Source organism: Chiroxiphia lanceolata, chromosome 6, assembly GCF_009829145.1.
Source record: "Chiroxiphia lanceolata isolate bChiLan1 chromosome 6, bChiLan1.pri, whole genome shotgun sequence".
Lineage (NCBI taxonomy): Eukaryota > Metazoa > Chordata > Aves > Passeriformes > Pipridae > Chiroxiphia > Chiroxiphia lanceolata.
This window is the reverse complement of record NC_045642.1, coordinates 30,870,360-30,898,101: the sequence shown is the minus strand read 5'-3', so window position 1 is coordinate 30,898,101 and position 27,742 is coordinate 30,870,360. Positions and strand designations below refer to the sequence as shown.

The window sequence follows — 27,742 nt, the reverse complement described above, 5'->3', positions numbered from 1 at the left end:
GTAACAAGGCTTCCTAAAATGCTATAGCAGTCTTCAAAGAGTGCTAATAAAATTTTGTAACACAGTCCACCATTGTGCCTTTTGTATAGGTTGCATTTATTTATTTATTTATTTATTAGGAAAATTTGCTTGAGAATAACTTAGTTTAGAAAAATGTATTGAAAATTATAAGTGGAAGAATGTTAAAGGTTGAAGCTCTTAATCAGCTGACTTTGCAGGTTTAGGAGACTGACAAAATATACCCAAGCAATCTTCCTTTGCATAAAAATATTGCACTGCATTAGAGGTATGTTGATATATTACAGAGCTCAAAGGTTAAGTGGTAAAATGTCAACTTTTGGTCCAATCAGACTAAAAGATGTTGACTGTGAAAGCAGTCAAACAAACAGTACAGCAAAAAACCACTACCCAGCGTTCAGACTGGATTACTCAACTGTATCTGGTTTATTTTGTCTGTTTGTTGCATTTTAAGGAAAGCTGAAGCTATCAATGGTTATGAAATATTATAAATATTTCTGGTAGAGAAAGATTACTGGCTAAATTGCAGGTTATGCTAAAAAGTTGCAAATGCAATTCAGTGTATGAAAATGTCTAGAATGAAATGTTAGTATATATCTGCAGCTTGTCATACGTATAATTCACAGCTGTTCAATCTCATTGTTCTTTCATACCTTTCTGAGCCCTGGGTCACAAGGAAGGGAAACTGATGGCAACTTGAGAGGCTGTTTGTTTCAGCATCTGGGTGTTTTGTTTTCTGGATGACTTCTCCTTTTTTACAGCCACAGCAGCTATAGAGGATCATAACTGAATTTTGTTAATAAGAATACTTTGAAATCACCAGTACAGCATTCACTAAATCAGCCATAACCGCACTAGATAATGCTGTCAGTGCCGAGTTTATTTTGTAAAAATTATTGGTATATGGGTTGTCAGGCTTCTGTGCAGTATCAGTTATTACCCTAATACTCCACAGACCTGTCAAATAGGTTTGGGCAAATAGGGGGATAGAGTTATATATCCAAATTCCCTGTTACCTTGTAGGTAGGACCTGCTGACTGTTGCAGACACTGAAATAAAGCTACATGATTATCTAAGCATAGCCATTATAGGTAAGTCTAAAAATCCCATCTGTGTCTGAGCTACCATAACACATCAAGAAAATTCTTTAACAGGCATGGTGTAAAGCATTCTATGTTCCCTAACATAACCATAGGCTATAAGAGATTTGTTCCACTTCTGTAGTGCTGATAAAGTAATTGTGTATAAAACAACATAAGCCATGCGATGGCGTTAGCAGTTACCTCCTTGTAAAGATTAAATGAATAGACAAAAGGAACAAATATTCTAGCATATCCTAAAACTACTGTCTTCTGCTTCCACAAGGCACCAATGAGCAGTCTAAACTAACAGTGTCCTCACTCTAAAAATGTTGGCATAGGGTCATGATGTGGGATAAGGTAGAGCTAGGGAAAGTGTTTTAAAAACTGTTGAGCAAAGCTGTAGATTACAGTAGCACACTGAGCTGTTTCAGTTTGTATCCGAGACTCAGAGAGTCTCCTGTGACCCACTGGTTTGAAGGCTTGAAGGAATTAATTGGAAGGAATCTGAGGAATTAGTGGAATTAATGACATAAAGTTGTGCCTTATATACCATATTTCTCTAGACCTGCATGTGTATATTACTATAAATGGTCTTTCTGATGGGCTTGTCAGAACATCAAAATCAAATAAAAATGCTGGTACACTTACTATCAACTTGAAATGGGCCGTGAGACCTAGGCCTTCGTTAGGAGTATTTCATTAGTTTAGTAGTGAATAATAGATACTTCTCCAATTACTTTATATTCATGTTGAGTTGTTCCTATTGACTTGTTGTGCTCTGGATTAAGCTATAAACTGCCCAGAGCGGTTACATTTTTATTTAAGACTTTTTAAAAGCCTTTTGGTTTGTTATAACCTCTAATTAGAGTCTGGAGAAAGAGTCACACACTCTTCTCTAAGAGAAATGCTTTTTAATTTAGTGAAAAAAATAAGATATTTTGGCAAAAGATTTTTACAGGAGTAAAATACAACCAAGAAAAAGCATTTCACTAAAACATTCAGCACAAAGACCCATTCCATAGGAAACACCCACTAAAGCAATCCATATACCAGCTTTAGTAAAACACAGTTCATTGGTTTTAAGTTACCCACAAGAGAAGGAAAAGAGTAAAAGAAGAAAACAGATTAAAAGGGATAACGAAAGAGAGAAGAGAGAGAGAAAGGAGAGGAGAATAATTACCAACAAGATTTGATGATTCACATGGTGCTGGTTGGAGGGGGAGTAGAGAGAGGAGAGAGAACACATGGAGTCTCGTGTATTTATAGAGTTCAGTTTTCCCTCCCAGGCAGGATATCCAGTCAGTGCCTTCCAGGCCAGAGTGAGTTGTGCTGTAGCAGTCACAGGCTCCAGGGGTGTGGTGTGCTCTGTGTGGGCTCCAGGCCTTGCCTTCTGGCTCTGTCATGAGCCCTCAGCACAAGCCTGATGTGCAGGCTTTACCATGGACCTGCAGGTCTAGGCCCAGCCCTTCCCCACATGCACACACACATTCACAGTGAGTTGGTTCCAACCCATATCAATAATTCAGTGAGATTTGGATCCAGGATCTCACACTTGTTAGGAAAAAACTAAATATAGACAAGTGTAGAAAAACTACAATATAATAAACCCAAAATATATAAAGAATTATGAATATATAATTTGCTGGATAGATATTAGATGGTCCTGAGGTATCCTAGAGTGGTTAGGTGAGTATGAGCCCTTCCAACTCTGTTCTTGCAATCAGGATTTAGGAATGGTAGTAAAGGTTTGTGGTACCATTAGTCAATTTGCTTAGTGTCTGAGCATCTGTCTCTACAATAGGGGTAACAATACATTTATTCCCTCAGAAGGCAGTGAGATTTAATGCCACAGAATTTGTGTAGGTCTAGGTAAATTTGAAGTGCTGGATGAAACAGGGTAGATGCATGGCAGAAGGTCTGAACCCAGTGAGTGAAAGAGCCTTCATTCTGTTTTCTGATCTAATGAAAGCTAACTAGTGCCAATAAATTGAACTAGGTTTTTAATTGAGAAAAAAGTTAGCATAAATTCTGACTTCCTTGAAGTCTTATGGAACGGTAGGAGACATACTCCTCTCTCCTCTCAGCCTGGAGCATGCCAGAGCAGAACTGAAGTCGTGTACTACTTTGCTGATGTTCCAGCCAACCTAGTTTCTTCAAACCCAAACAAATTAAGCCAACCAAAACCCTGTTGCAGAGAACAGCATGCAATCCAAGAGTGAACTGTGAATTAACAATTTTATTTTATTTATTCTATTACAAGACAATTTGACATTCATCAGAAAACTCCCTTTTAAGTGGTAATGTTTGCTGCTTTGAGGGTGCAGCAGGTTTTGGCTGTAAAAGTTGCCTGTGAATTACAATGATTTCCTGTCAGGTACTTTGTGTTACCTCAGCCAATATCAGACCAGTCTCCTGTGGTACATTGCTAGCTATGCACAGGAGTAAGCTCATTTCAGAAAGCCATCATTAAGCAGAGGCTGGAGGGGAGGGTGGAGGAGAGGGAAGGTTCTACTGGAAAGTAACATGGAGCTTTGGGCGACTGGCAGGATATGAAGGCGGGCAGCAACCCCTCTGTGTGGGGGGTGCCTTACACATGTCTGTGTAAACAGGTCTGTACAGGCTGCTGGATGTGAAGGCCTTCCAGGCACACAAAGCTTTCACACCGAGCAGCACAGCACAAGGGTGCTCAGCGGTGTGGATTTTGAAGGTTACATTTGTGTTGGCTGCATTCCCTGTTCAGAGAGTAATAAGGGCTGAAGACCTCAGGCTGTCACGCGGTGGTAGCTATTTCAACTTGAAGACATGTAGCTGCCTGAAAACAGCATGCTTTTGTTTTGCTTTGTTTCTTTTTTTCTTCTGGTGGAAGTTTTAATTCATTGTGATGCTTTTTAAGCAGTTGGCAGGGATGTGAATAGACACTTCTCCAGAAGGCTTATGGAATAGAATTGCATAACTTTGTACTTTTCCTGTGCAAAGCAGAATAAATTCAGTATAAATACAGTTGATAGTCTCTGAAAGATACCTTAATTTCTTCCGAATCTTATTTATACTCCACGAAATCTGATAACTATAAAATGAGCTCATTTTATAGTGCTGCTATGAATTGCTTCACTGATGGAGGAAAGAGGAGAAGCTTGCGTAGAGATATCATGGCAAAACAGGAGCTCTAATAAGGTTGCAACTAGCCAGCAATGTGTGCTGAACAACAGATCCCTAATCTTTTAAAAGGTGCTTGTGAGCCTTCCAGAGAATTGTGCTTTCTTATTTCTGTGCTATTAGACTGTTTATTGCCGTTTGTTTCCTGGATGTGATGAAAATAAGTACAGCTGAAAATAGATGCAGCTGAAATTCCTCTGAGGCAAGGCCAGCACTTGTTGCTACATTGCATGTAGGATTAGGAAGTGTTTCTCAATAGATTTCCAGTGGCTTATGTGTATATATCTTTATTTAGGAAATTGTGCCAAATTCTGGTAACAGGGGTTGAAGTGTGAATTGTAACAGCTCTCAATCAGGCTAGCTGCTATGTTGTATCTGAAAATAGCCATCTACTTCCCTCTAACCTGTGTATCAACATTACCAACCTATGTCTCTGTCATATTATAAGCAAGACAGCTGTAATGGGTACTTTGTCTTTCAATTGATTTAGATTAGCAACAGTTGTTAAATGTGGGCACTTGCCTATTTCTTATGCCTGCAGTGAAGACACTTCATACTTTCTTCGTTAGCTACAACCAAAATAGTTCACATTTTCTAAGAATGAAGATATGTGTATATATTTAATCTCCTATCGTTATAACAGTTGTTATATAAATTGTTTGATTTGGTCCTGGAGCCCAAACAGAGTTGTCTCAATTGTGCAGAGGGTTTTCACAGTAAAAGCTGCTCTCCTGCAAGGTGAGCCCCTCACAGTGCTGTAGTAGCTGTCTTCAAGCACTGCAGTAGCTGTGGGCGCTTTGAAATTCTCTCTTTAAAACTCTCATTTTGTTTAGGAGCCCTTGCTATTGCATTCAGAATTTTCCTTTTTCTGTTTCTAACTCCCTGATTTCACCAAAAATGCTCAGTTTTAAGCAAGTTTTCTTGTACATATTAGGTACAAGTTCTGCTGAGGTCTTGGAAAACTTTTGACAGCTTTTGTGGCTACTGATGCTGAAGAAAATCTCCCTGAAGAAACAGAAGTTGAAGAAAAAGCCAATTCAGTGGGTAGCTTAGATGAAGATCACAAATACCCTATTACTATAACAGATGGTGGTAGTTTACTGTTCTTCCTTGAGCAGACTGTTGCCAGTCTCAAGGAACTGTAACAGGTTTTCAAGGAGAGGCTGTGGTTCTCTCATCTGTTTGAAGTATGCTGTTTTACCCCAGTTTTCTCACTGTTCCCTTTTTCTGTTTCCAGAATTGCTGGAAACAACCCATCTGTCTTTGTGGTACTTCTTGGTATACTATCCTTTAGCTAATGCCTCCACAGTAGTCACTATTGTTTCAACCCTACTTGAATGTCTCATTAAAAGCTCTGTGCTTCAGGGAAAGGAAGAGATGCCTTCTCAAGAATCAGAACTAAGATTGTCTAGGGATCAATAAAACTTGCTTTCCTTCTCAGCGTGTAGAGTCAGCATCCCAGCCACACTGTCACTTTTACTTGGTGCTCTCTAGTGACGTTGCTTGAGTACAGTGAAAACCACAAAATACATGGACCGATAAGGGTGGAGTAATTTGGGATTATTGCAAGTGTCCTTGTGCTTGCTCTCCGAGCTCAACAGGAAGCCTTTAATAAGAATTTTCCTAAAGAGTGCTGCATGCGAAATGGGGAATTCTGCTCCATTCTTTTAACAAAGAGCCATTTCATGAAAGAGTGTGGTTTTTTGCCTCTTGGTAAGTTCCAGAAGACTTTTTACCTTTGCTGGTTACTGATTGATAGTTCTGTGCTGAGCTCCCTTTAATTTTGCAATAAACTAACAAGGAAACTAAGACCACAAGTTTACAAAAAATGGCTTATTTACTCAACTGGATTTACAAGGATGACAAAGTCAGATTTAGTAGCTTCAGTGTGGTCTAGGAAGGGCAGGAGGAGTACTTGAAAAATTGTACTGTATAAATAACCAAACAAAAAATAGTTTGCTTATTCTTCTGTGTAAAGTTCTTAGGCCAACAATCTCCCAGGACCTGCAGGAACTTTCTCCATATGAAGAACCTTGGCTATTCCCAATAAATAGGAGTGTTAGAAGTTTAGGCACATTAAATTAGTATTTTTACTTTTCTAATGTGCTTCCAGAAAACTGGCATCCGCTGAAATCACATCAGTGGAAGGTGACTCTCTTTTTACAACAACATACAAAGAAGAGGTAGAGGGGTGGCTCCAACAAATTATTCTTTGAGGAACTAAGGAACACTCCCAAGTCAAGTGCCCTTGTCCTTATGGGGCACTTCAGCTTGCCAGAAATTACCTTGGAGCATCACACAGCTGGTACAACCTGGTCCAGAAGGTTCCTAAAAAACCTGGATGACAGCTTTATGGAACAGGTGTTAAGGGAACCAACTCGGAAGGATGCCCTCCTTGATCTGCTGCTTGTCAACAGAGTGGATCTCGTGAGCAAAGTGGACATTGGTGGCCGTCTTGGCCACAGTGACCATGGAGGGATTGAGTTTAAAATTTCTGTTGGCAGGAGGAAAAGTGCCAGCAAATACTCAACTCTGGTCATGAGAAGAGCAGACTTCAGGCTACTCAGGGAATTAGTAAGTAAGATCCCCTGGGAAAATATTTTTGCAGATTCTGGGGTTCATCAGTGCTGGTCACTTTTCAAACATCACCTCCTAAGTGCACAGGAGCAGGCAGTTCCCAAATGGAAGTAAAGCAGGTGAGGCAGAAGGCCAGCTTGGCTAAGCAGGGATCTTCTCTTAGAAATAAGGCAAAAAAGGAAAGTGTATGCCCAGTGGAAGCAAGGTCAAGTGATATGGGAAGAATACAGAGATTCTACTTGCTGCTGTAGGGAGAAAATTCATGTGGCCAAAGCTTAGCTGGAGTTGAAGCCGGCCAGAAATATGGGGGACAATAAAAAGAGTTTCTTCAAATATATTAGTGGCAATAGGCAGTATAAAAATATCATCATCCCATTACAGCGTGAGGATGGTCACCTCAGAAACAGGGACAGAGACAAGGCAGAGATGTTTAACACTTTCTTTGCCTCTGTCTTCAACATGGATGATGGACCAAGGGGGTCTCAGTCCCCTGAACTGGAGGACCATGACTCTGAGAATGATCAACTCTCAGTTGATCTTGAAATTGTGCAGGATCTGCTGTTCAAGCTGGATCCCTGCTAATCTATGGGGCCTGATGGGATTCATCCTGGAATCCTCAAAGAGCTGCTGATGTCATCTCAAAACCTCTCTTGATGATTTTTGAGTGGTCTTGGGAATCCCGAGAGGTCCCAGCTGACTGGAAGCTGGTGAATGTTGTCCCAGTTTTTAAGAACGGCAAGAAGGAGGATCCTGGAAACTACAGGCCTGTCAATCTCACTTCAGTGTCTGGTAAAGTTATGGGGAAGATTATTCTGGGAGGTATTGAAAAACACCTGAAAGACAACACAGTGATTGGTCACAGCCAGCATGGCTTCATGAGGGAGTAATCTTGCTTATCAAACCTAATTTCCTTGTATGACAGGGTAACCCACCTAGTTGACTAAGGGAAGCCAGCTGATGTAATCCTTTTGAATTTCAGTAAAGTTCTCAATACAGTCTCTCACAGGATCCTTCTGGACAAAGTGTCCAGCCCACAGCTGGATAAACACATCATGAGCTGGGCGAGCAATTGGCTCATGGTCAAGCACAGAGGGTAACAGTGAATGGGGTGACATCAGACTGGTGACCTGTCACTAGTGGGGTTCCACAGGATCTTAGGTCCTGTGCTCTTCAACATCTTCATAAATGACACAGAACTGGAGTGGATACTAAGCAAGTTTGCAGATGACACAAAACTGGGAGGAGCTGCTGACTTCCTCAAAGGCAGGGAGGCCCTGTAGAGACCTCAACAGATTAAAGGACTGGGCAGACATCAACCATATGAAGTTCAACAAGGGAAGGTGCCGGATTGTGCGCTTGGGATGGGTCAACTCTGGATGTACGTACAAACTGGGAAATGAGATGCTGGAGAGCAGTGCCATGGAAAGGGACCTGGGGGTCCTGGTCGATGGCAAGTTGAATATGAGTCAGCAGTGCCCTGGCAGCCAGGAGGGCCAACCCTGTCCTGGGGGGCATCAGGCAAAGCATCACCAGCCGGTTGAGGGAGGGGATTGTCCTGCTCTGCTCTGCACTGGGGTGGCCTCACCTTGAATATTGTGTTTAGTTTTGGGCACCACAATATAAGATATTAAGCTGTTAGAGAGTGTCCAAACGAGGGCAACAAAGATAGTGAAGAGCCTTGAGGGGAAGCCATATGAGGAGTGGCTGAGGTCACTTGGTCTGTTCAGCCTGGAGAAGAGGAGACTGAGGGGAGACCTCACTGCAGGTACTGATCTCTTCTCTGTGGTGACCAGTGATAGAACCAGAGGGAATGGCCTGAAGTTGTGTCAGGGGAGATTTAGGTTGGATATTAGAATGAGGTTCTTCATGCAGAGGGTGGTTGGGCACTGGAACAGGCTCCCCAAGGAAGTGGTCACAGCACCAAGACTGACAAAATGCAAGAAGCGTTTGGATAATGCTCTCAGGCACATGGTGTGACTCTTGGGGATGGTCCTGTGCAGGGCTAAGGGTTGGACTTGATGATCCTTGTGGGTCCCTTCCAACTATATTAACAGCGTTGTTGACTTCTGAATTAATCACAGAAGAAGCAATGACCTGTCTAAAACATGAATGCTGTTTTCCTTGAGAACTTCTTTTTTTCATCTTTTTCCAAGTATCAGTACCTATAAAAAGTGGCAAAGTGATCAGAAGAGTAGGTTGTGGGGTTTTATAACATATCTAAAATTAGGAACTTGAAAATGTGTTCCCACTGTCTCTTTGTGTTTATCTCCAAGTTTTCTAACTAAGAAGGATTCTTCTTTTTCTCATAACATTTCTAATGGTTAGACAGGGTTATTTTACAATCCAAGTTTGCTATGCTGAAGTAAAGATTTGAAAAGATTGGGAAACTGTGTGGTCCATCATTTGTGTAGTATTTTAAGTAGTAGACTTTTTCTCAGAAAGGGTTTTGAAATCTGAATCTGAGTGAATTTATAAAGTGTTTGTAATTCTGTCAGAATTGGAAGGCTGAGGACTGTAAATTTTCACTTGTTAAATCGCTAGCTTGACCAATGGCAAATGAATAGGCTCAAAGGTTAAAGGCAATGGTTCACTGAACTCCATAGCAGACTGCATGAGGCATGTTTCCAGTGTTACTGAGCTGTTTAGCTGACGTTTTTGTCTTTTTTTCCCTCTTTTAGCAGGGGAGAGTGTTTTGCATTCATGCACAGTCATTGACTAGAGAGGCCCTACACACTTCATTCATCACAAAGTAGAAACGGAAAGCAATAGCACAACTTCCTTACCTGTTGCACATGTCAGGACACAGTTGTATGTGTGGAGAGATGTGCTGTTTTTTATGACTCTTAGTGGTAATGAAAACATTTTGTTCCATTAGTTCACGATGGAAATAGGAACTCCTCTTAAAATAGTATGTATTTTTAAAATACAATGCATTTTAAAATATTATGTATTTCAATATTATAACATCAAAATACCATGTAGCAATATTCTCACTGTTGAGCGTTCTGCTGGAAGATAATAAACACGTGACTGGCTTTGAATCTCTTAAGAGGAAGCTGTTCTTGGCTGGTAATGATGTCCAGTATCTGTCAAAAGGAACCACAACAGAGGCAACTTTTCCTCACCTACTTAGCCTGAGGACTTGGCAGGTCTCTTGTACTAAACAGGTTAAATCTGATCTGTATCTGACAGATCTACGATGAAAAGTTGAGGAAGTTGCTAGTTCAGTGCAAGGCAGTCTCTAGTAAGTCTGCCTGGAGTTGCAGCTCCAGCATGTTTCCAACTGCTGTTTAGCAGTGAGAGGTGGTTTCTTTCAAGTGTGGCATCTATCAGACCAAAGGGGGATACTCTAGCCTTCTTTTTGGTGTTTTTTAAGGTACGGCGTCATTAACATCAAAACTAGCATTGTAGTTTGTGCACGCATGTATGAAGCAATGTGTGAGACTCAGCAAATGCTGTCCATGCACAGATGTGATTACTCATCAGAAAGTCACACAGCTGTTTCACACCAGATCTCCTTTGTCTGCCTGTGTTTTCTCTCCAAATCACACACAAGTTTAACCATTCCCTCAGACACTTATTTGCAACTCTCTGAACGCATCAAACCATTTCAAAGGATAACAGAACAGAGTGTAAGCATATCTTTCAGGTTAGTGAAGGAGACTTTGGGGGAAAAATTATTATTTGCTTTAGATGTGTCACTGGAATCACGTGATACCAACATTCAGGACTTCAGTTTGAATGCCTGTAGGACTGGGGACTGCTGAAAATGTAGGGTCTTGTTTAAATGGCACTTTTCACTGCCAAAGTGTTTGTGACCAAAGTTTTACTCGTGGAAAAATAAAAATGGCACTTTCCAGTAAGGGCATGTGGTTGAAATTTTGACGATGTATGTACATATTCAGAGGAGTTTGCTAAATCTGACTGGAGCAAAGGACCAGCATGTTTTCTTTTGTTACTGACCCGTGGCTTGTTTGATCTAATGAGAGTTTAGAGTAATCTGGATACTCTTAGAGTGAGGTTCAAACTGTTTTATGGTAGGTACACAAAGATATAGGGATGTCTCTCTGTCTGTCTGTCTATCTATCTGTCTATCTATCTATCTGATAATAGGTGTAACTATACCTGATAGAAGAATTTTGCAGTAAGTGAGGCTGCAGAAGTGTGACAGGGAATTTGATACCAAATTTAGTGCTTAGCTAACAGCCTCTTGTCTTGTACTTATGGGAGAACTGAATCTCTATGTTGGTTCTGCAGGCTTGAAGTAATGAAGAATAATTTGCAGTTAATTCCAAAAGAAGCATTCTGTGCATGCATGTGGCTTCGTCTCAGAGGAAGTGTGCTTATTCAAGATAGTGTTTAAACATGTATTTAAGCAAAGGTTTAACTATCAGTGAAGTTATGGAGCTAAGAATATGCTTAATTCCCATCCTTAAAGCAGGTCAGAGTGGAACATTTACTTGGGTAGGACTCTGCATTTTTAAACTGATTTTTAAACAGCACAGCAAGGCATCTAGGATATTAGTACTGAATAGTTATTGAAGGATACATCAAAAATTGAGATCTAAGTTCAGAGGCATAGCTTGAGTTAAACATAAAGGGGAAGAAGATTTTCAGTCCTACAACTAACAATGCTGTGGAGTTCCCAGTTAAAGAAGAGGGCAAAAATCTGAAAGATTTAGAAAAAAAGCAGTTGAAATATTTTTGTTGTTCATTTTTCTTTTGATTTTTTTTTTAAGCCTTTAGTTTCCTTTGAAAGAAAGCAATATGAAATATGGTATGCTTAGGTATTTTTTTCTATTAAAAATGTTCGTTAAGCTTCGTAATGTTTCTTTAAAATGTGGTGCATAAATAATAAAATACATGATGACACAGTACAGAGATTATCTTGGCAAAGCCTGGCGTGACTGAATCGCTTACAGAGCTTGACACTTGTGAATAATGTGATCATTGCAAAAGTGTGCCAATGAAAGCTTCATACCTCACCAGTACGTGTGTACAAGTTTGTTAGTGCATTCTGTTTCAGCACATTTTCTAGTAGTGGATACCATGGATAACTGAGGCTGTGGCTTTTTTGACATGGTGAATACAAAGTGAGAATAGTTTCAAGAAGGAAGGGTCTCACATCCTGTTCCTTATCCCTACTGACTCTTGGACGCCTACTCCTTTCCTTTGCCTTGAACCAGTTTTGGTGCTCAACTTATCACAAGGATGAACTAGCTCAATAAAATGAAAGATAAGTACCGTGGCAAGAATAAAGGAAAACATGACTTTTTTCTTCTTTGTTATTAAATTGAATCATCTTACCTTGGAACCTTATGAACAGGACAGCCATCAGTGGCTGCAAGGAGTTGTGTGGACCAGGCCCTTTGCTGTCTGCTTTTGGGTGCTTACAGGTGCATGCAGCAGCTCAGGGGGGAAACAGCAGGAGGATGTAATGTGTTTCTTGTGTGTTTGCTGTTGGCAGTATTGCAAAGTGTACCTTAAGAACCTTAGCTGAGGTGTATGACCAAACAAGCCTGTTACTTACCATGTTTGTGTTCACTGCAGTCGTCATAAATGCCCAGTCCCAAAAGGTGCACCCTGGGATTAAGCCGGGCAGGGTGATCATGGCCAGCTGAAGTTTGTCCACAGCTTGTAGTCAATAGTGGAAGAGCATGAGGAGCATCACTATGGAGTTCTAAAGGTCTTAAACTCCTGTTGAGTAGATGAAGATTTGACTTACCCACTTTTCAGTTTAGTCCTCTTGATACAGTGCATAAAGCTCTGAGGCACCATCATGCTGTTTGCAAGCACAGATATGGGTGGGCTGATGCGAGCAGGGAGGTGGAGTTGTAGTCTTGGTAAAGGTCTCACACTCCATCATGTTGCTGGCAGCTCGTGTCATGCTGCCTGAAGAGGACACAATATCCCGCAGCACCACCACTCCAATTAGAACTCTCTGATCTCACACAGCTTATGTGGGATCTTGAGGTAGAAAAAGAAAATGAGGAGTGTGTTGTATCATAATGCTGAAAGTGTTAGAAAGCAAGAGGAAGCCATGATCAGAGGGAGGGAGGAGCAGTGGAGGGAAGAGCAGAGAAATTCCTCTTCCGTTTAGCAATGGTAAGATATTTATTCCAGTAGCATCCACAGAGTAGCATGTAGGATTCCTTTCTCCCATATTCCTGTGTCAAATATAGCTGAAGATGGGCCATTAATTTCAAAGAGAGTTTGCTTGGAGCGGGATCTGTTCTCAGTGCAAGTAGAAGGATCATTTTTCTTAAAAAAAAAGAAAAAGTAATTTACTGTTGTTGTAGATAACGCAGCTACTTAAAGATCCAAAGCATTATGAGATAATTGTGGTTTCCTATGCTCTTCCCTCTGTGGTGTTTGCAGTGTTTGCCTTAATGCTTTCTGTTACCAGAAAACAGTACATGTTTAAGGGCACAAGAAACTGTTTATCCCTTGCAAGCACGTCAGTTGCACGCGTGCTACACTGAGTGGCTCAGCTTGTGCCTACCCTCCACCGGCAGGCACGGGTAACCTGTTGAACCCCGTTCGCGATGGGAATCGGGGATTGCAATTCTTCCCCATGAACGAGGAATTCCCAGTAAGTGCAGGTCATAAGCTCAGGTTGATTAAGTCCCTGCCCTTTGTACACACCCCAGGTGGGGATTGGTCGCTTCTCCCAGGCAGCTATCAGTAAAACAGGAGGGCTCGGTCTTAAGCTGTGCCAGGGGAGGCTTAGGTTGGATATTAGGAAGAAATTCTTTACAAAGAGAGTAACCAGGCATTGGAATGGGCTGCCCAGGGAAGTGGTGGATTCTCCATCCCTGGAGGTTTTTAAGATGAGACTGGATGTGGCACTTAGTGCCATGGTCTAGTAATTGCAGTGGTAGTGGACTTGATGATCTCGGAGGTCCCTTCCAACCTGGCTGATTCTATGATTCTATGATTGCTCATGCTGTCAGAGGAGAGCACTGTGTAGGTACTACAGTCTGTTGTTTATCAGAATCTTGTGATCCTGAAAAACACTCAAAAATCCTCTTGTGTAGAGATAGCCCTGTGACATTTAGTAGTTTTGCACTTCAGAGCAATGGGGGTGGATCCCTACAGCACCTCTCTCCATGGCATTTTGTTTTAGCCAAAGGAAGGAAATCTGTAAGTTGTCTGGAAATTGCTAGGGAAATAGAATTCCTGTTTGCCTATGAAGAAAATGGTGGTTTTTTGTAAGGAACATCAAATTGTTCATGGAAGATGAACAAACGATGAATGAAGCTCTTCAGAACAGTAGTTTCATTTTAGCTGACTATATTTATCAACATCCTGTTGTTTAGTATTTCATCTTTTTAACAATATCCCTTTTCCTCCACTTCTTGCAAATATCTCTTTCAGTTTCTGCAGATAGTTCAAAATGTTCTGAGTGTTGAAATTGCCTGGATGCTATGCCTGGAGGATTCTAGTCCTGGGCTTTTCTCTTCCTTCCAGTAGCTATAAAAATTCCTTTCCCTTCACCCTTTCCTTCTCTCTTTGCAGGTTATCTTGACGAATCAGATTACCACATCGCTGAGCAATGGCCCTGCGATCCAGGCAGACCTGGTGTCTCCAGCTGATGATTTGTCCCTGTCTGAAGGTAAGGGATCCCTCTGTCAGAACTGAAACTTTACACTGACACAAATCCACACTGTAATTTGCAGTCTTCTGTTGATATACAGGGGTCTGAGAGAGTCGAGTTAGCAAGTCTCACCTAAAAGAGTCTGGAAACAAAATTATTTTTCAGTTTCTCTGAAAATCCATTTATAAGTAAAGAGCAAGTATGTGGACTAACTAGAAGGATCTGACACTTTCTAGAGACTAAGAATGAGTTTTTGAGCCATGTCAGTTCCTCAGTGTTGTACTGTCTTGCACATGCATTTAGAGTATTATTTTCTCAGTCTTCTGAACCTGCTGCAAGAGTAGATACACAGGCTAGGCTGCAAATTTCACCTTCTCTAATGATTATCAGTGTTTCCAAAGAGAACGAACTGGTCACAAAAGAGGGAAAGCAAATACTCAGTCCTGTCTCTTGAATTATGTTGTCTGGTTTTCAAGTACAGTGCCTCAGACTGCATCTTTATGTTGTGTGAATGTAATAGGAGGGGTTTTGTGATGCCATATATTGTTTTACATCTTCAAGTTTGTTTTTTCTGCGCAGAATTAGAGAGAGTCATGCTCTTTTTGGGTACTAGTGAGGATTCAGTGTGCTAGGAAGAAAAGTTAATTTTAAATCAAGATTTGCAAAGTAATCTAATAAATTCAGCTTTCCCCACTTGCGAAGAATAGTCAGAGTACCCTCAGTCAGGGACAGATGCAAAAAGTTTGTTATTTAGAGTTCAGTTCATGCATAGACCCAAATGTATGATGTAAAGCAATGTTTCTCTTTCCTGCAAAGATGAGATAATTGCATGTGGACTTTCCACTTTGTGTAACATACATATTTCTACTCTTTCTCTCCTTGCTGCACTTTCTGATGGTTCTGATCAGCTTATCTGTGTTCTAGTTGATCACAAGCCCTCTTAAGCTTCTCTGACTTAACACAAGTACAGCCCGGTGGCAAAAACAACAACAACAACCAAAAAAAGTGGTTAAAACTGACATTACTTCTGCAACTCATTTCAGTGGACAAGAAAAAGAGGTTGAGGATAGGTTAAACAGAGTGTCAAAGAGTAGCAAGTAACTTCAGTGCAATGCCTTAACATTGATTGATGGGTTTACTTCATAATTTTGTCAATAGGAGCTTGGTAAAGCACGGCTCATTAAATCATTTTGAAATTGCGCTTGTAGCTGTGGTTGGCTCTGTCCCTTGCCAAAGTATCTCTGGAGTTCATTGCTTGGATACTGCTCCTTACCTCTGTCAGAAAGAGTTGAAATTTGGTAACTAGATTTGGAAGAGGAAGGCATAATTTTTCACCTTTGTGATTTCTTGGCATGAAATTGTGCATCATCTCATTAAATGCTCTTGATCACAGTACTTGTGGTTTTCCTTGTCTTTTAGAATTGCTATGTATGAACTTTCTCTGAAAAGAAAGGCATAGCTGACTCTGAAGTTGAAGTAATAACAAAATATGTTCTCAATAAAACATATTTTCGTCCCGTGGTTAAAATATTTGAAGATACTTTGGAAAAAAACATGGACAAGTTGCAGTCTTTCTGAATTTCCCAGCAAATATGAAAGATTCTTAGTCCTGAAATCAGGACTATGCAAGAGATGGTATAAAGATTTTTGTAGCAGTTACAGGTTATTAATGAAGCTATCATGTTTTGCCTAAACTACCACCATTATTTTTCACCTTTTAACCCAAGAATGAGTTAAAATGTGTTGGTGCTGTGTGTGTGTTGTATTCTTTTGTTGCTCTCATTCCTTTTTTTTTAATTAAGGATCTGAAGTGGTAAAATGAGCCAGCATCACAGTTGCTGAAAATGGAAATGTTTGTTTTGCCACAGGACAAGAACAGTACAGTCAGCAGCAGTGCAGGCTCCTTCAGTAATTCAAGTTTTATCAAGGGATAAAGGACTGATAAACTTCTTTCCTTCTCTCCCTTCCTTCTTCTATTGACTAACATTAACATGGCATTTACATGCTGTGTTGTGTAGTGGAAGAACACAGTGCATCTTCACACTACATAGTGTTCTCCCTGTGTCTTTCTTATTCATAAAATGGCTGCTTCGGGATTTCCGTTTTTCATCACTTTTAACACATGCTGTCTACCTGTGAGAAAATGTGGAATTTCAAGCCCATTCAGCACTTGATTTCTGTGTTTATCTTGGTATCAAAAGCTACAAGTGTGGACAGTGTGTTTTAGTGGATTTTTTAACATTGAGGTGTTGACCTGTCCTGAGAAAGTTCCCCCTTTTAATGTGTTTCTTGTTAGCTATTGAACAGCCTGAAAGTAGCAATACTTTAATCTTCTGATAATTTTTTTTATACTTTCAGAATCCTAAATTAATTAGTCTTCTAGGGTTAGTATGATATTCATAATACTTACTACTCTTTTACAACTGTAGAATTTGCAGGAAAGAGTAGTTAGGTGAGTAGCCAAAGTGCACAAAGAGGATATGTTGCAGGGTCAGGGATAAGAGGCCATATTTGTGCCTGAGTTCTTACCCCATTGTTCCTTGTCACTCATCACCAACTAAAGCTGAATTTGAACCAGTGACCTAGATGTGAAAGGACCCATAACACATTATTAGTCCTGTAAGCAACTCAGACTACTTGGTTTGTGTATGTCTGATATGTTGTTTTAATCCTATCTGAAATCAGAGTCCAGTCACTGTAAATGGTTTGCTAAAAGGGTAATCTTTCTTAGGGAGAGGCAGAAATGAAAATTTCAAACTGAATGTGCTATTAGAATGAAGTGGAATGTTACAGTGTCTTTTGGTTTTGCTTCTGATTGTGCTTGAGAAGGGAATTGCTTGGGTTATGTGTTAGATCAGTCAAGAAACCAAGGAAGCTGTTCATCTGATGTGTGACAGAAAGTTAATCTGATGAACAAACTGAAAGGACATTGTCAAGCTGTTTCAGGCTCAAGGGTTGTCTTCTGTAGGATTGTAATCTAGTGCATGAGAACTTATGTCCTAAAAATATGTTAGGTTTTTATGAGAACATTAATGGTTTTGTAAAAGCAGTGCTGGCTGTAAAATCCCACCACTTATGTACCAGTGTAAGAATTCATGAACTGTTTGTTGGTAATTTTTGTAGGAAATGGTTATGTCCAGCTAAATTCCCAGATCTGTGCATCCTTCTGCTTCAAGACAGATAAAAAAATGCTTAGTTTGTTACAAATTAAAGTGATGAATAAAACACAAAAGTTTCTCTACCCATGGTCTGAGCTCTTGCATTCATTTGGCCTTTACATACTTGCCAGATTATCATCTGAAGGAGTTAAGACTAATAGTCCAGCTCCAGATAGACTGGAGGATGATTGTGAACACTGCTCTTTCACTTTCACTCTTACTTTATAAAATAGTCTCTGTTTAGCTCCTCCGGTCAGAGACAATTTCCAGTTTGAGAAGCCTTAAACTTGTTTTAGATTGCAGGGGTGGTCAGACAAGCCCAGGACTATCACAAGAACTAATAATGCTTTATTACTTAGACATAAAAAGTAGCTCTTACCCTATTAAAATATTTTTTTTAATAATTAAAAAAAATAGATTTAAGCTGCATTAGGCTAAGTGAACACTAGAAAGGGAATGTAAATGTACACAGCAAATTATTTTGCATGACTGTTAATGGATGTTTTTAAAACAAATTATCTGTGTCTGTGACTGTACTATTTTTGTTATTTTCACATGAATAAATTTTACCTAACGTAAAAAGTCTTTAGAAATTAATTCTAAGCCTGTGTGTTAGAGTGCTAGCTGGACAGGGAAATTTGTGTGTTTCATTTGTGTGCTGCAAAGAGATAAGACAGTATGACCTACTTGAGGTCCCTTCTAGTCCACCAGTGCCTGTCTTATTAATATATCTGCCAGCTGCAAGCTCTAACTTCCTCTCACAGACATAAAAGCCAAACTCAGTCTTTCTTGGAAAAAGCTCAGGAGTGTGTTGGTATGAACAAGAACAGTATCCCCCTCACGGCATGCACAAAGTGTAAAGCAAAAAAAAGAATGCTGTCTTGGGCTTCTTCAGTCTCAGCTAGTACTTTCAGATATTTGTTTGAAAAAGTCAGAATTATTTTGTGTTTAAAATTGTCTGTAAACTTGTGCTAGCTCTGGGGAAGCCAGTGTTCAGTCTTCTGCCATTTGTGCTCATCAAGCAGTTTGTCATAGCGTTGTATATTTTTAGTGCACAGTGTGAGCAATGAGTTTAGTCTGACCTTTTCAACTTTGTTTCTCTGATCTTGAATTCTTTTAAGCTGTTGAGCAGAAGTAGGCTTTCGTGTTGTGGAGACTGGAGAAAACTAAGCTGCCATAATATCTCCCACCCACAGGATTTTCCTACTTTAGCTTAGGAGCAGAAGATCTGAAGCTGGAATCTTTGGCTTCTCTTCCTTGCTTTGCCCTTGATTTCTAGTCATATTGGGATTAAATTGTTTTATTCTTCAAGCCTCAGTTTACCATTTTTTAAAATTTGGGGTTATGCTTTTATTCTTCAACTTTTTTTTGCTTTCTTAATATTTCAGGATATTCCTAGGGGGAAAATAATGAGTTGACCTCTTCACCTCAGAGTAAGATCAGTTCTGTAGTTTATTACTTCTCTCTCTTCAAATCCTCTTCTTTCAGTCCTGGTGCCAAATGGAGTGAAAACACTGAAGGAATTATCAAGTGAACTGAGGAGCCCCCAGAGATCAGAGGCTGTTGGTTGGTTTTGGTTTGTTTATTTATTGATTTATGTGTGCACTTAATGCTTAGGGTTGGATCTGCAGGTGACTTAATTAAAATAAAAAAGAATATCCTGTGAGAACATAAACTTACCTGTTTTGCAGGAACTGTGAGCTTACAGATCAAGCAGCTGTTAAAAAAGTTTCTAAAACACTTCCTCCTTGTAGTTTTAAAGCTAATGCAGAATAATGCATGTCGTAGTGAAGTGCTCCAGCATGATATGAATTTAAATGCTGTGGAAAGTATCATAACACTTTGGCATGTTTTAGGGCTTTAGTGTTTTAGCTGAATGCTCTGTAAACTGATTGCAGCCTGGTTTACACAATTTTGCTTGAAAGAGAAAATAGTTTGTCTTGGATCATTGAAGCAGTATTGTTAGTTAATTATAATACATTTTTGAATAGGACAATTCATAAATTAATATCCTATCATTTTAATATGAATCCACTCTGACTTTCTGAGACCCAAGTATTTGGAAATATCTACTAAAACCCTTTAATTTTGTTACCATTATATAATCTCTATCGAGGTTACTGGGTATGTAGAAACCCAAGAACCATGTGGCATGGTATATGAAAAGTCTTTTGACTGTGACCCCTCATGTGGATCCTGTGAAGCTTAATGAATTTTAAATATGCAAAAGGCAATGAGTACAAATAACACTAATGGTATTGCCAGATTATTTGGAAGATGAATTCCAACAATTACACCATGTCTGTGCATACTAAAGAGTAAATTTCCCAACTGAGACTAGTGTGCAGGTGTGAATCCTAAAGACTAAAGCACATGCCTGAAAAGGTAAAGAGGGGACCTTATCAATATGTTTAAGTATCTGAAGGGAGGGTGTCAAGAGGATAGAGCCAGGCTCTTCTTTGTGGTGCCAAGCAATAGGACAAGAGGCAACAGGCAGAAACTGATGCACAGGAAGTTCCATCTGAATATGCAGAAGAACTTCTTTACTGTGCAGGTGACTGTGCATTGGAACAGATTGCCCATAGAGATTGTGGAGTCTCTCTCACAGGAGATATTCAAGAACTGTCTGGATGCAATCCTGTGCCATGTGCTCTAGGATGACCCTGCTCGAGCAGTGAGGTTGGACCAGATGACCCATTGTAGTTCCTTCCAGCGTTGCCTGTTCAGTGATTCTCTAATGGAGTTCTCTTCTTGGTTTATGACTTATGAAGGTAGGGAAGGGCTACAAGAAGGGCTACAATATAGCATTTGCCTTCTACAGTTATAATGATACACGGAAGTGTAGTGGGATTTGCCTCTGTGTTTGCTTTGATATTAATTACTACTTCTCACCTGATGGTTTGGTTGCCACTTAGGCACAAGGCCAGCTACCCTCCTGTGATGGGACAGAACAGCTCCATGAGCCACAGGATTCTGCCTCCAAGTCTGAGCCTTGGGCGTTGTGACTTTAGTGTCAGAGTTGATAGAATTATTTAACTCACTGGTTCTCGTTCGTGTGAGCTCAGTAATGGAACGGCTGGAATTGTTTCTTTCTAATCCTTTATTTTGGTGCTGGACTTCATGTCTCAGCTGTCTTTTAAGAAATTGTTCCAGCGTAGACCCTGTAACCCACTTCACCAGCCAACAGTGCTGTGGGAAGCCTTTTATTCCTTCAGTCTGTTCTGTCTTTGAGTTACTTCTCCAGCTTCAGACCTTTCATGAAAAAGATTATTAGCCCCACATACTCTCGAAGGTGAGAAAGGAGCTTATCTTCCTTCACCTGCTAGAAGTCAGCACAGTCCATCTACTTCAGGACAGGTAAACAGTGGGCACTGAAAAAAAGGGGTGACCTTGATAAAACTCATTAATACATGTGAGAGGGAAAAATGCGCCTCCTCAAAATACAATTTGATTCTTCTGCTTCCACTGTGTTTGTGTTTCTTGTAACACAGTAGTAGGGTCTGCCCCCCACTGCTTCAGTGGAAAGAAAAAAGCCTTTCTGGTTGTTGAGAATGCCACAAGGAAGTGCACCATCGTTACAGGGCCTGGAACAAATGATATTAACCATTAGGGGAAATGATACTGTGATTGTTTCTGCACGAGGCAGGGTTGCGGTGGTATATGGAGCAGTTAGATTTCACAATAACAGTGGTCATGTTAGCCTGTACTAATTTTGATGCTATATTTCACTAAGTGGGAAGTAACGACATAATAACATCTAGCCAAATTTTAACGGCTTTTTAATCAAAAGATAAGTCTCTCAGTAAAACATTGTTACAGAGACTGTGTGTCTGGAAATGTCAAGCTGAATGACATGCATAATCCCTTGATATAGACTATGGAAAGGTTGAAAACTGTCAGCAGGAACACTCAAAGACCTCTATATATCAGTTTAAGAGAATCTCCATTCATCATTTCCTAATTGCTATGATGAGAGAATACAAAGTTTTACTGCTTTGTTGTGGTTTCTTTCTGAAGACGTGATATGACTTATAATCATTAATCAACAATTTGTAATCCAGAAAGCCTTCAGGTACATTTGCTGGGAATCACTCATCTATGTAATTAGAAGCACGATAACAGAAGTGATTACAGTCATAGTTGAGTGGTTAGGAGTTACCACCTCTCAGCTGCTAAGTAACTTACCTCGGCTGAAAAGAAGTGCGCCGAGTACGTGTTACACCTTCCAATGCAAAGTAGAATGGGTTTGCATGAATCCTGCTGCACACACCAGTTTATTCCTGTGTTCCTGTAACTGCAGTAAGCTTGAGAGCATATATGTGTCAGTCAGTGAGTTTCAGTGGATGGCATATAGCTGTAAAGCATTGTGGCAAGATTGCAGTTGGTCATTTCTTTATGCCCTAAAAATATTTAGAAATAAGATTAACTCATTCTACAGTGTGGGTGAATAATGAACTTTTTCTGTGGTCCTGCAAATCAGTGGTTCCATTCACTAAAATGAGACATGGTTTGGCTCTAAATTCCTTCTGCAGTCCTACATTGCACCCCAGTGTTGGTGGAACTGCTCTAAACTAATTTATCTTTCAAATTACATTGTAAAAAATGAATTCAAGGGTAGGAAAGAGCTAAACAGCACTTGTCCCTGTGCACAATGACCAATTAAATTCTGTCTTAACTCATTGTGGATTATCCTTAAATCTGTACAGAGGTTGAGGAAAAAATATTAAATTAATATTTATCATTGAGTAGCATTTAGTCCCATTTCTTCTGGAGTTTTATAGTACCAGCAATGGATCTTTCTTCTCATAGAACTGGGAAGCGATCAGAAGGATTTTGATTTATGGGAAAACATAACTATGGGAATCATATTTGTCTTGGGGCATTACATGAAGCATATGGTTCACCTGCAGAACTTGAACCAATTAGAAGTGACCCTAGGTGCAGGTCTTATGCCAAAAGGGAAGGTGAGGGTGAAGGGACAGAGGATACTTTTAGAGTCAGTTGCCTGTGTTCGAGTTGCAGTTCCAGCTGGATTTCCTCTGGGTTTACTGCAGGATGTTTGAAAAACTGGCTCCTTGTTAATCTCAGGCAGCTTCTGTGATTGATGATTCCCCTTAATCGTAAAAAGAGCACATGGGTGTTTCTGCTTAATTTGTGTCTATTTCCTGCTTTATTATTGTAATAATGATTTATTGTCTTAAATTATGGAAGTTTTATAACCTCTTAGCCTTTTTTGGAGGTTGAAGCTGGGCGCTCTGGCATGTGAATGAACTTCTTCCCAGTGACAGTCTACTCCTAAAATGTTACATTCAAACCCAAACATAACATGATAATAAAAGACAGTATATAGTTGGTGCATTACCTCTTAATTTAATTAAAATAGGGAGCCTTGAGTATGAGCAGATTTTGCATGCTTCACAGAGACAAAATTAATCTAATCTGTATTCTGCTAGTCTTCTCATAATATCAGTTATACTAAAAAATAAAATTAAGAAATATTTGGAGAAAAGCAACCAAAGTGGTCACAGTGCAGTACAGAAAGATGGGTGAAGAAGTGGTAGAAAGAGGAAATGCCTGGAGCTTAACTAAAGGAAGGCTATGTTTACATTAATTTCTGCTCTCCTAAAATGTCCTGCTGTTGCTCCAGTCTCTGAGGCAAGCCACAGTCTACAGAAGATTCCTGCATGAGCTGGTGCTTAACTACTGCCAGAAAGGGTAAAAAAGACAATGGCTCAAGTATGAATAGCTGCACTATTAACAATGGAAAATTTGTCAGGAAAAGGCAAAACAGATGCTACTGCTGGGTAAACTGCCATGATTCTCTGGGAGTAATTTGAGCCAGTCTGATACCTGGCAGGGGAGTTGTTGTTTCAGGCTGGCACATGGATATGTAAGGCAGTAATTTGGGCATGTTTTAGCTGAATATCCGGAAGTTGTTTCTGAGCGTGAAATCTGTTAGACCAGCTGTTCCCAAATGGTTTGTGTTTGTGCCCCTGTTTCTGGTGGTGAACTCACCCCAGCCAAGCCTGCGACCCCAAATACTAACATAAACAATCACATCTCTGTCAGTCTTGTGACCCCACTCTGTGTGGCTGTGACCCTGCTGGAGGTTACAACCCCTGGTTTGGGAATTGTTGGGATAGACTGTCAAATAGTCCTACTGGGGGAGCACTGATATGCCCCATCCAGGCCAGGATCATCACAACAAATGCCTTCAGATCTCACAGTAATTTGTAGGTCCCTGCCACTAGTTCGAGACTGCAGCTTATTAGAGCTGACATGTCACTTTGGTACATCAGGAACATCTTGGAGATCAAAAGGTCATAGTCCTCCCACGCTGCCGCAGTCTTTCTTCATGGACGTGCCTCTTCGTCTTGCTTCTCCGTCAGCTGGCTGGCAGCGAGCCCCGGCGCCTTCATGGCGTGGCTGATTCGGCCACAACTGCTGGATGTGTACCAGCTGCAACTTCTGCCCCAAGCCAGCCTTTTCAAAATGGTTCTCCCTGAATACTCCTTGCCTTAATGAAGGGATTGATGTCTATCTCTCTCTGCTGAAATAATTAAAAGCTGTATAGGGAACTATACAGCTATAGCTAGTGGAGGTGGGCTAAGCCTTCCTCTGTGTTTTGTAAAACTAATCCTGTTATTCATATACATGTACATATGAGCATAGTCATACAGATGTGGGATGCTGATGGAGAAATAAACAGAAGGTGGCCATGTGTGATTACTGGTGTAGTCTGCAAGACTAGGGGCTTTGATAAGCCATGCAAACAGTCTCCTTAACATAAAATGCTAAGTTACAGATGTCCTAATAGAGATCTGATTCTTAAGCTTTGTTCTTCTTCAATTTTAAATGGATTTTGTGGACAAAAATGAAAATAGATTTCAAATTTGCTTTTTTGAAAGCATTTGTTACCATAATTTAAAGTAATAACATTTAAATAGCTAACTGATAATTCAAGGCCATTGACTTCATAGTTTACAGTCATGGATATTTGACAGTGGCACCGTTGCGTAAATCCAACAAGGGGAGGAGCCTGCAACAGATAATTTATTTGAGGTACATTTTTGTCAATAGATCCTGGAAATTGCCAATGATGACAGGAAGGAAAGAGGACGATATGGTGCAGAAAAATATCTTATCATTTAGATAAAAACCTGCATTGCATAAAATTAGCCCAGAATTCAGTCAGCGTAAGTCTTGTGTCAGAGGTCTGTGTGGAGTGCTTTGTTTAAGGATGTTGCTGGACTGGTTTTCTGTTAGGCAGGTGCATAGAAAGCATTACACTAAATATGAGAACAGCAAAGTCAAGTTGTGGAGTGTGTAAGCCACTCAAGAAAATAGTCAGAAAATCTTATTGTTACAGGCTGGTTACTGCGCATGCCACTCCCAAATGAAAAAATTGTTTGAAACAGCGTCTGTAACTTGATTGTCCCTTAAGCACTAGTTACATGTCAGAAAATGGAGTCTCCTTCGTCTGTCCAGGTTGGATTTGGTGCACAAAGAAGCATATCCAATTCATAGTACCTCTTAGGTAATCAGATTAATATCTCCTGAACTGAATTTACCCTTTTGATACTGAGTCTTTCATATGCCATGTTTCACATATCACGTTCTGTTGAAGCTCTGCAGCTTTTCAGTAATTTCCTTGAAATCTATATGTGGTATGTCTGCCCTCTTTTGAGCTGTTCTTGGGACATGCATCAATTAAATATGTTTCTGGCACTCTCTTAATGGCATAGTTTCCCTGGGGTCAAAAAGTGCTCCAAAAACTGAGATAATTTGTTTAATTTAAAAGCAAAAGTGTATGGAACTACAATTTCAGACTTCAACATCTATGTTCCTGTAGCTTTGAAGGACTGGGGAAAAAATCTTGATGTCTTACACACAAAATAAATAAATAAATTCTTGAGTTCTTAAATACCTGATTTCATCCAGATTTTTGCTTCCCTTGCTTATCTTTTAATTTTCATTCCATTTTTTAAATGGTAGATTTTCAACTTGTCAAATTTCATTTTTTGTTATTTTTGCTTAGTGAAACAGAAGGCTGGATTTTGTTATCTGGGTCTAAGGAAGAACTGTAAGTGATGAAGGATGGTTCTTAATTAAAATTAATGATAACCAATCTGAATACAGGATTCTGTTTTAAGTCATTGAGGCTTTTGGCTGTAGGACATTCTGGGAATGTATACTGTATAGGAGTTCCTATATTTTTTCAAGTACACTGAAAGTAGAGGTACATAAATTGCCATGTTCTACCAGATCGCTCCAGTAAGATTCATTCTGTGCCTCATATATCTTCTAGCCTGCATCTGCAGTGGTGTTTCCATTGAGATTTTTGAAGCAAGTCCTCAGTGATCTTTGCTTGTTGCATGTTTGTTCATTTTGTGGGATAGTTTTGATGTGCAACCAACTAGAGAACTTTTATAGGAAATTAAACAAGATCCAGTAGTGCTCAAAGCCACCATGAAGGCAGAAGAATCTAAGCTAACGGGTGGTCATCAAGCCACAGTCAGAGCAGGGATGTTCTCACCAGAGCAAGGGAGTTTGGAACAGAACAATGATGCACTTACAGGGTAACTGTAGGGGGATCAACACCAACTCTTTCGGCTGTCTGACACTGTTGTGCCAAATTATTCACTACTGGGGACTTACTTCTTAAATAAAAATATAGAATGTTTTCTCTTGTGTGTTTTATGTAAGTCAGGCAATACAGACCACTTCCAAAGATCAGTAGGAGGGGTTACTAATAAGCTGTAATGCCTATTGCCTGACCTCTGGTTACTGAGCTCAGATAATGCTTGATTACAAGAAACAAGAGTATGCGTTTCAGCAGGGTGACAGCTCAAATCCTTGCTGGTAGGATTTGACAAGCTCGTCTGTGCTGAAGCCTGAGCTGCCGTGTCTTTTATATGAAATACAACATTTTGCCTGCCCTTGGCCTGTAGTCACATCTCAGCTGCAATAAGCATATGCCCCAATACCAAGTTCCTGGATCTGGTCATCCTCAGCATCTGCTGATGAATGATCTTTCATAAGTCTCACCCACCTCCCTTTTTCCTCGCTATTTCCTCTGTTTTAACTTCAAACTGATGATGTTGATGTTCCATTTTAAGACTTGAAAGGATGGCTGTTATGTTTGAGAGTTATGTTACCCCACTGAAAACTGGTACCCACTGAAGGACAAGTGACTAAGAAGATGGGCCTTTTAAGCTTTAGAAGTCTGTAAATCTTTTCTTGTTAATGTTCGGTAGGAATGAAGTTTAGGATCAACTTTAGTGCTTTCAAGCTAATATAGTGCCTTGTCAGTGACCAAATCTGAATCTCAAGGGGAAGAGTTCACGGTGGTTCAGGTTAAATGCCAAAAACCTCATGTTCCTTGGAGCCTTTAGTTTGTTCTGTTGACTGTTCACCAGAATCCTGCAAACTAGCAAAGACTGGTCACATTATTTTCCTCCAGGTTAGTATGAGGTAACTCCAAACAGCATGGGATCAACCTGTCAAGTCCTTAATGGCCCTAGAGTTTATTGTCATGGCTTATGGTCAAAACCTGCCCAGTTCTTCTTTTCCTGAGGGTGCATCTGCTTCTTAGTCACCACTGTGATGATCATGTGAGCTAGCATGAAATGAGCTGTTGAGATCCAGAGGGTTCCAGCAGCAGATGAGTCACAGAGGCAGAGAGGTCAGTGCAGGCTCATCTTTCTAGTATTTACCATGCACAGTGTAAATATATCCTGAGATGAACCTGCCTTCTGTTAAAATGAAACATCTTTTGTCTACATGAGAAGATCCTATGTGTGAGAAGAGCCTCTGTCACCTTAATGCCATTCTAACAGAGTAAAGGACTTCGAAAACTTATTTTAGTGAGCTGTGGATTTCCCTTAAGTAGAGATACCTTGTTTTCCTCACTTGTTTTAAGAAGATATTTGACTGCAACAGTCTGAATAGTAATTTTGAGCAAGTTGAAGTCACATGGAATGGGGTAGGGTAGCTCTACCCATGCAATATAGATCAATTTTGAGTTTATTATAGCTTCAGCCCAGGATTTGGTGATTGTTTCTTCTAAGATGGTAGAAAGTCACCTATACTTTGATGTAGTGCAGTTTTTAATCAAATGCATTTTAAAAAATAAATAAAAGATTAAACCTTGC

The 27,742-nt window shown here is 40.0% G+C and overlaps 1 protein-coding gene and 1 long non-coding RNA gene across 13 annotated transcripts in view; one reads left to right on the top strand and one right to left on the bottom strand.

The window, feature by feature from the left end:
* The window catches only part of RAD51B (RAD51 paralog B), a 426,980-nt gene that overhangs the window by 153,007 nt on the left and 246,231 nt on the right, over positions 1-27,742 (top strand). For 10 of the 12 annotated variants that reach the window (XR_004357586.1, XM_032691028.1, XM_032691026.1 and 7 more), the window contains exons 8-9: positions 14,352-14,448; positions 19,077-19,154. Coding sequence is in view for 11 of the 12 variants with exons in the window: in XM_032691028.1 (XP_032546919.1) it covers positions 14,352-14,448; positions 19,077-19,154 (175 nt within the window). In the remaining variant the exon portion in view is untranslated. The remainder of the gene's footprint in view (positions 1-14,351; positions 14,449-19,076; positions 19,155-27,742) is intronic. The other 2 variants (XM_032691025.1, XM_032691032.1) reach the window with 1 other exon arrangement.
* Positions 20,932-27,183, bottom strand: LOC116788302. Its single transcript, XR_004357591.1, has 4 exons — positions 27,142-27,183; positions 22,493-22,701; positions 21,774-21,942; positions 20,932-21,172 (listed from the first exon to the last, which is right to left on the bottom strand). It is a non-coding gene; the product is annotated as an uncharacterized LOC116788302 (long non-coding RNA).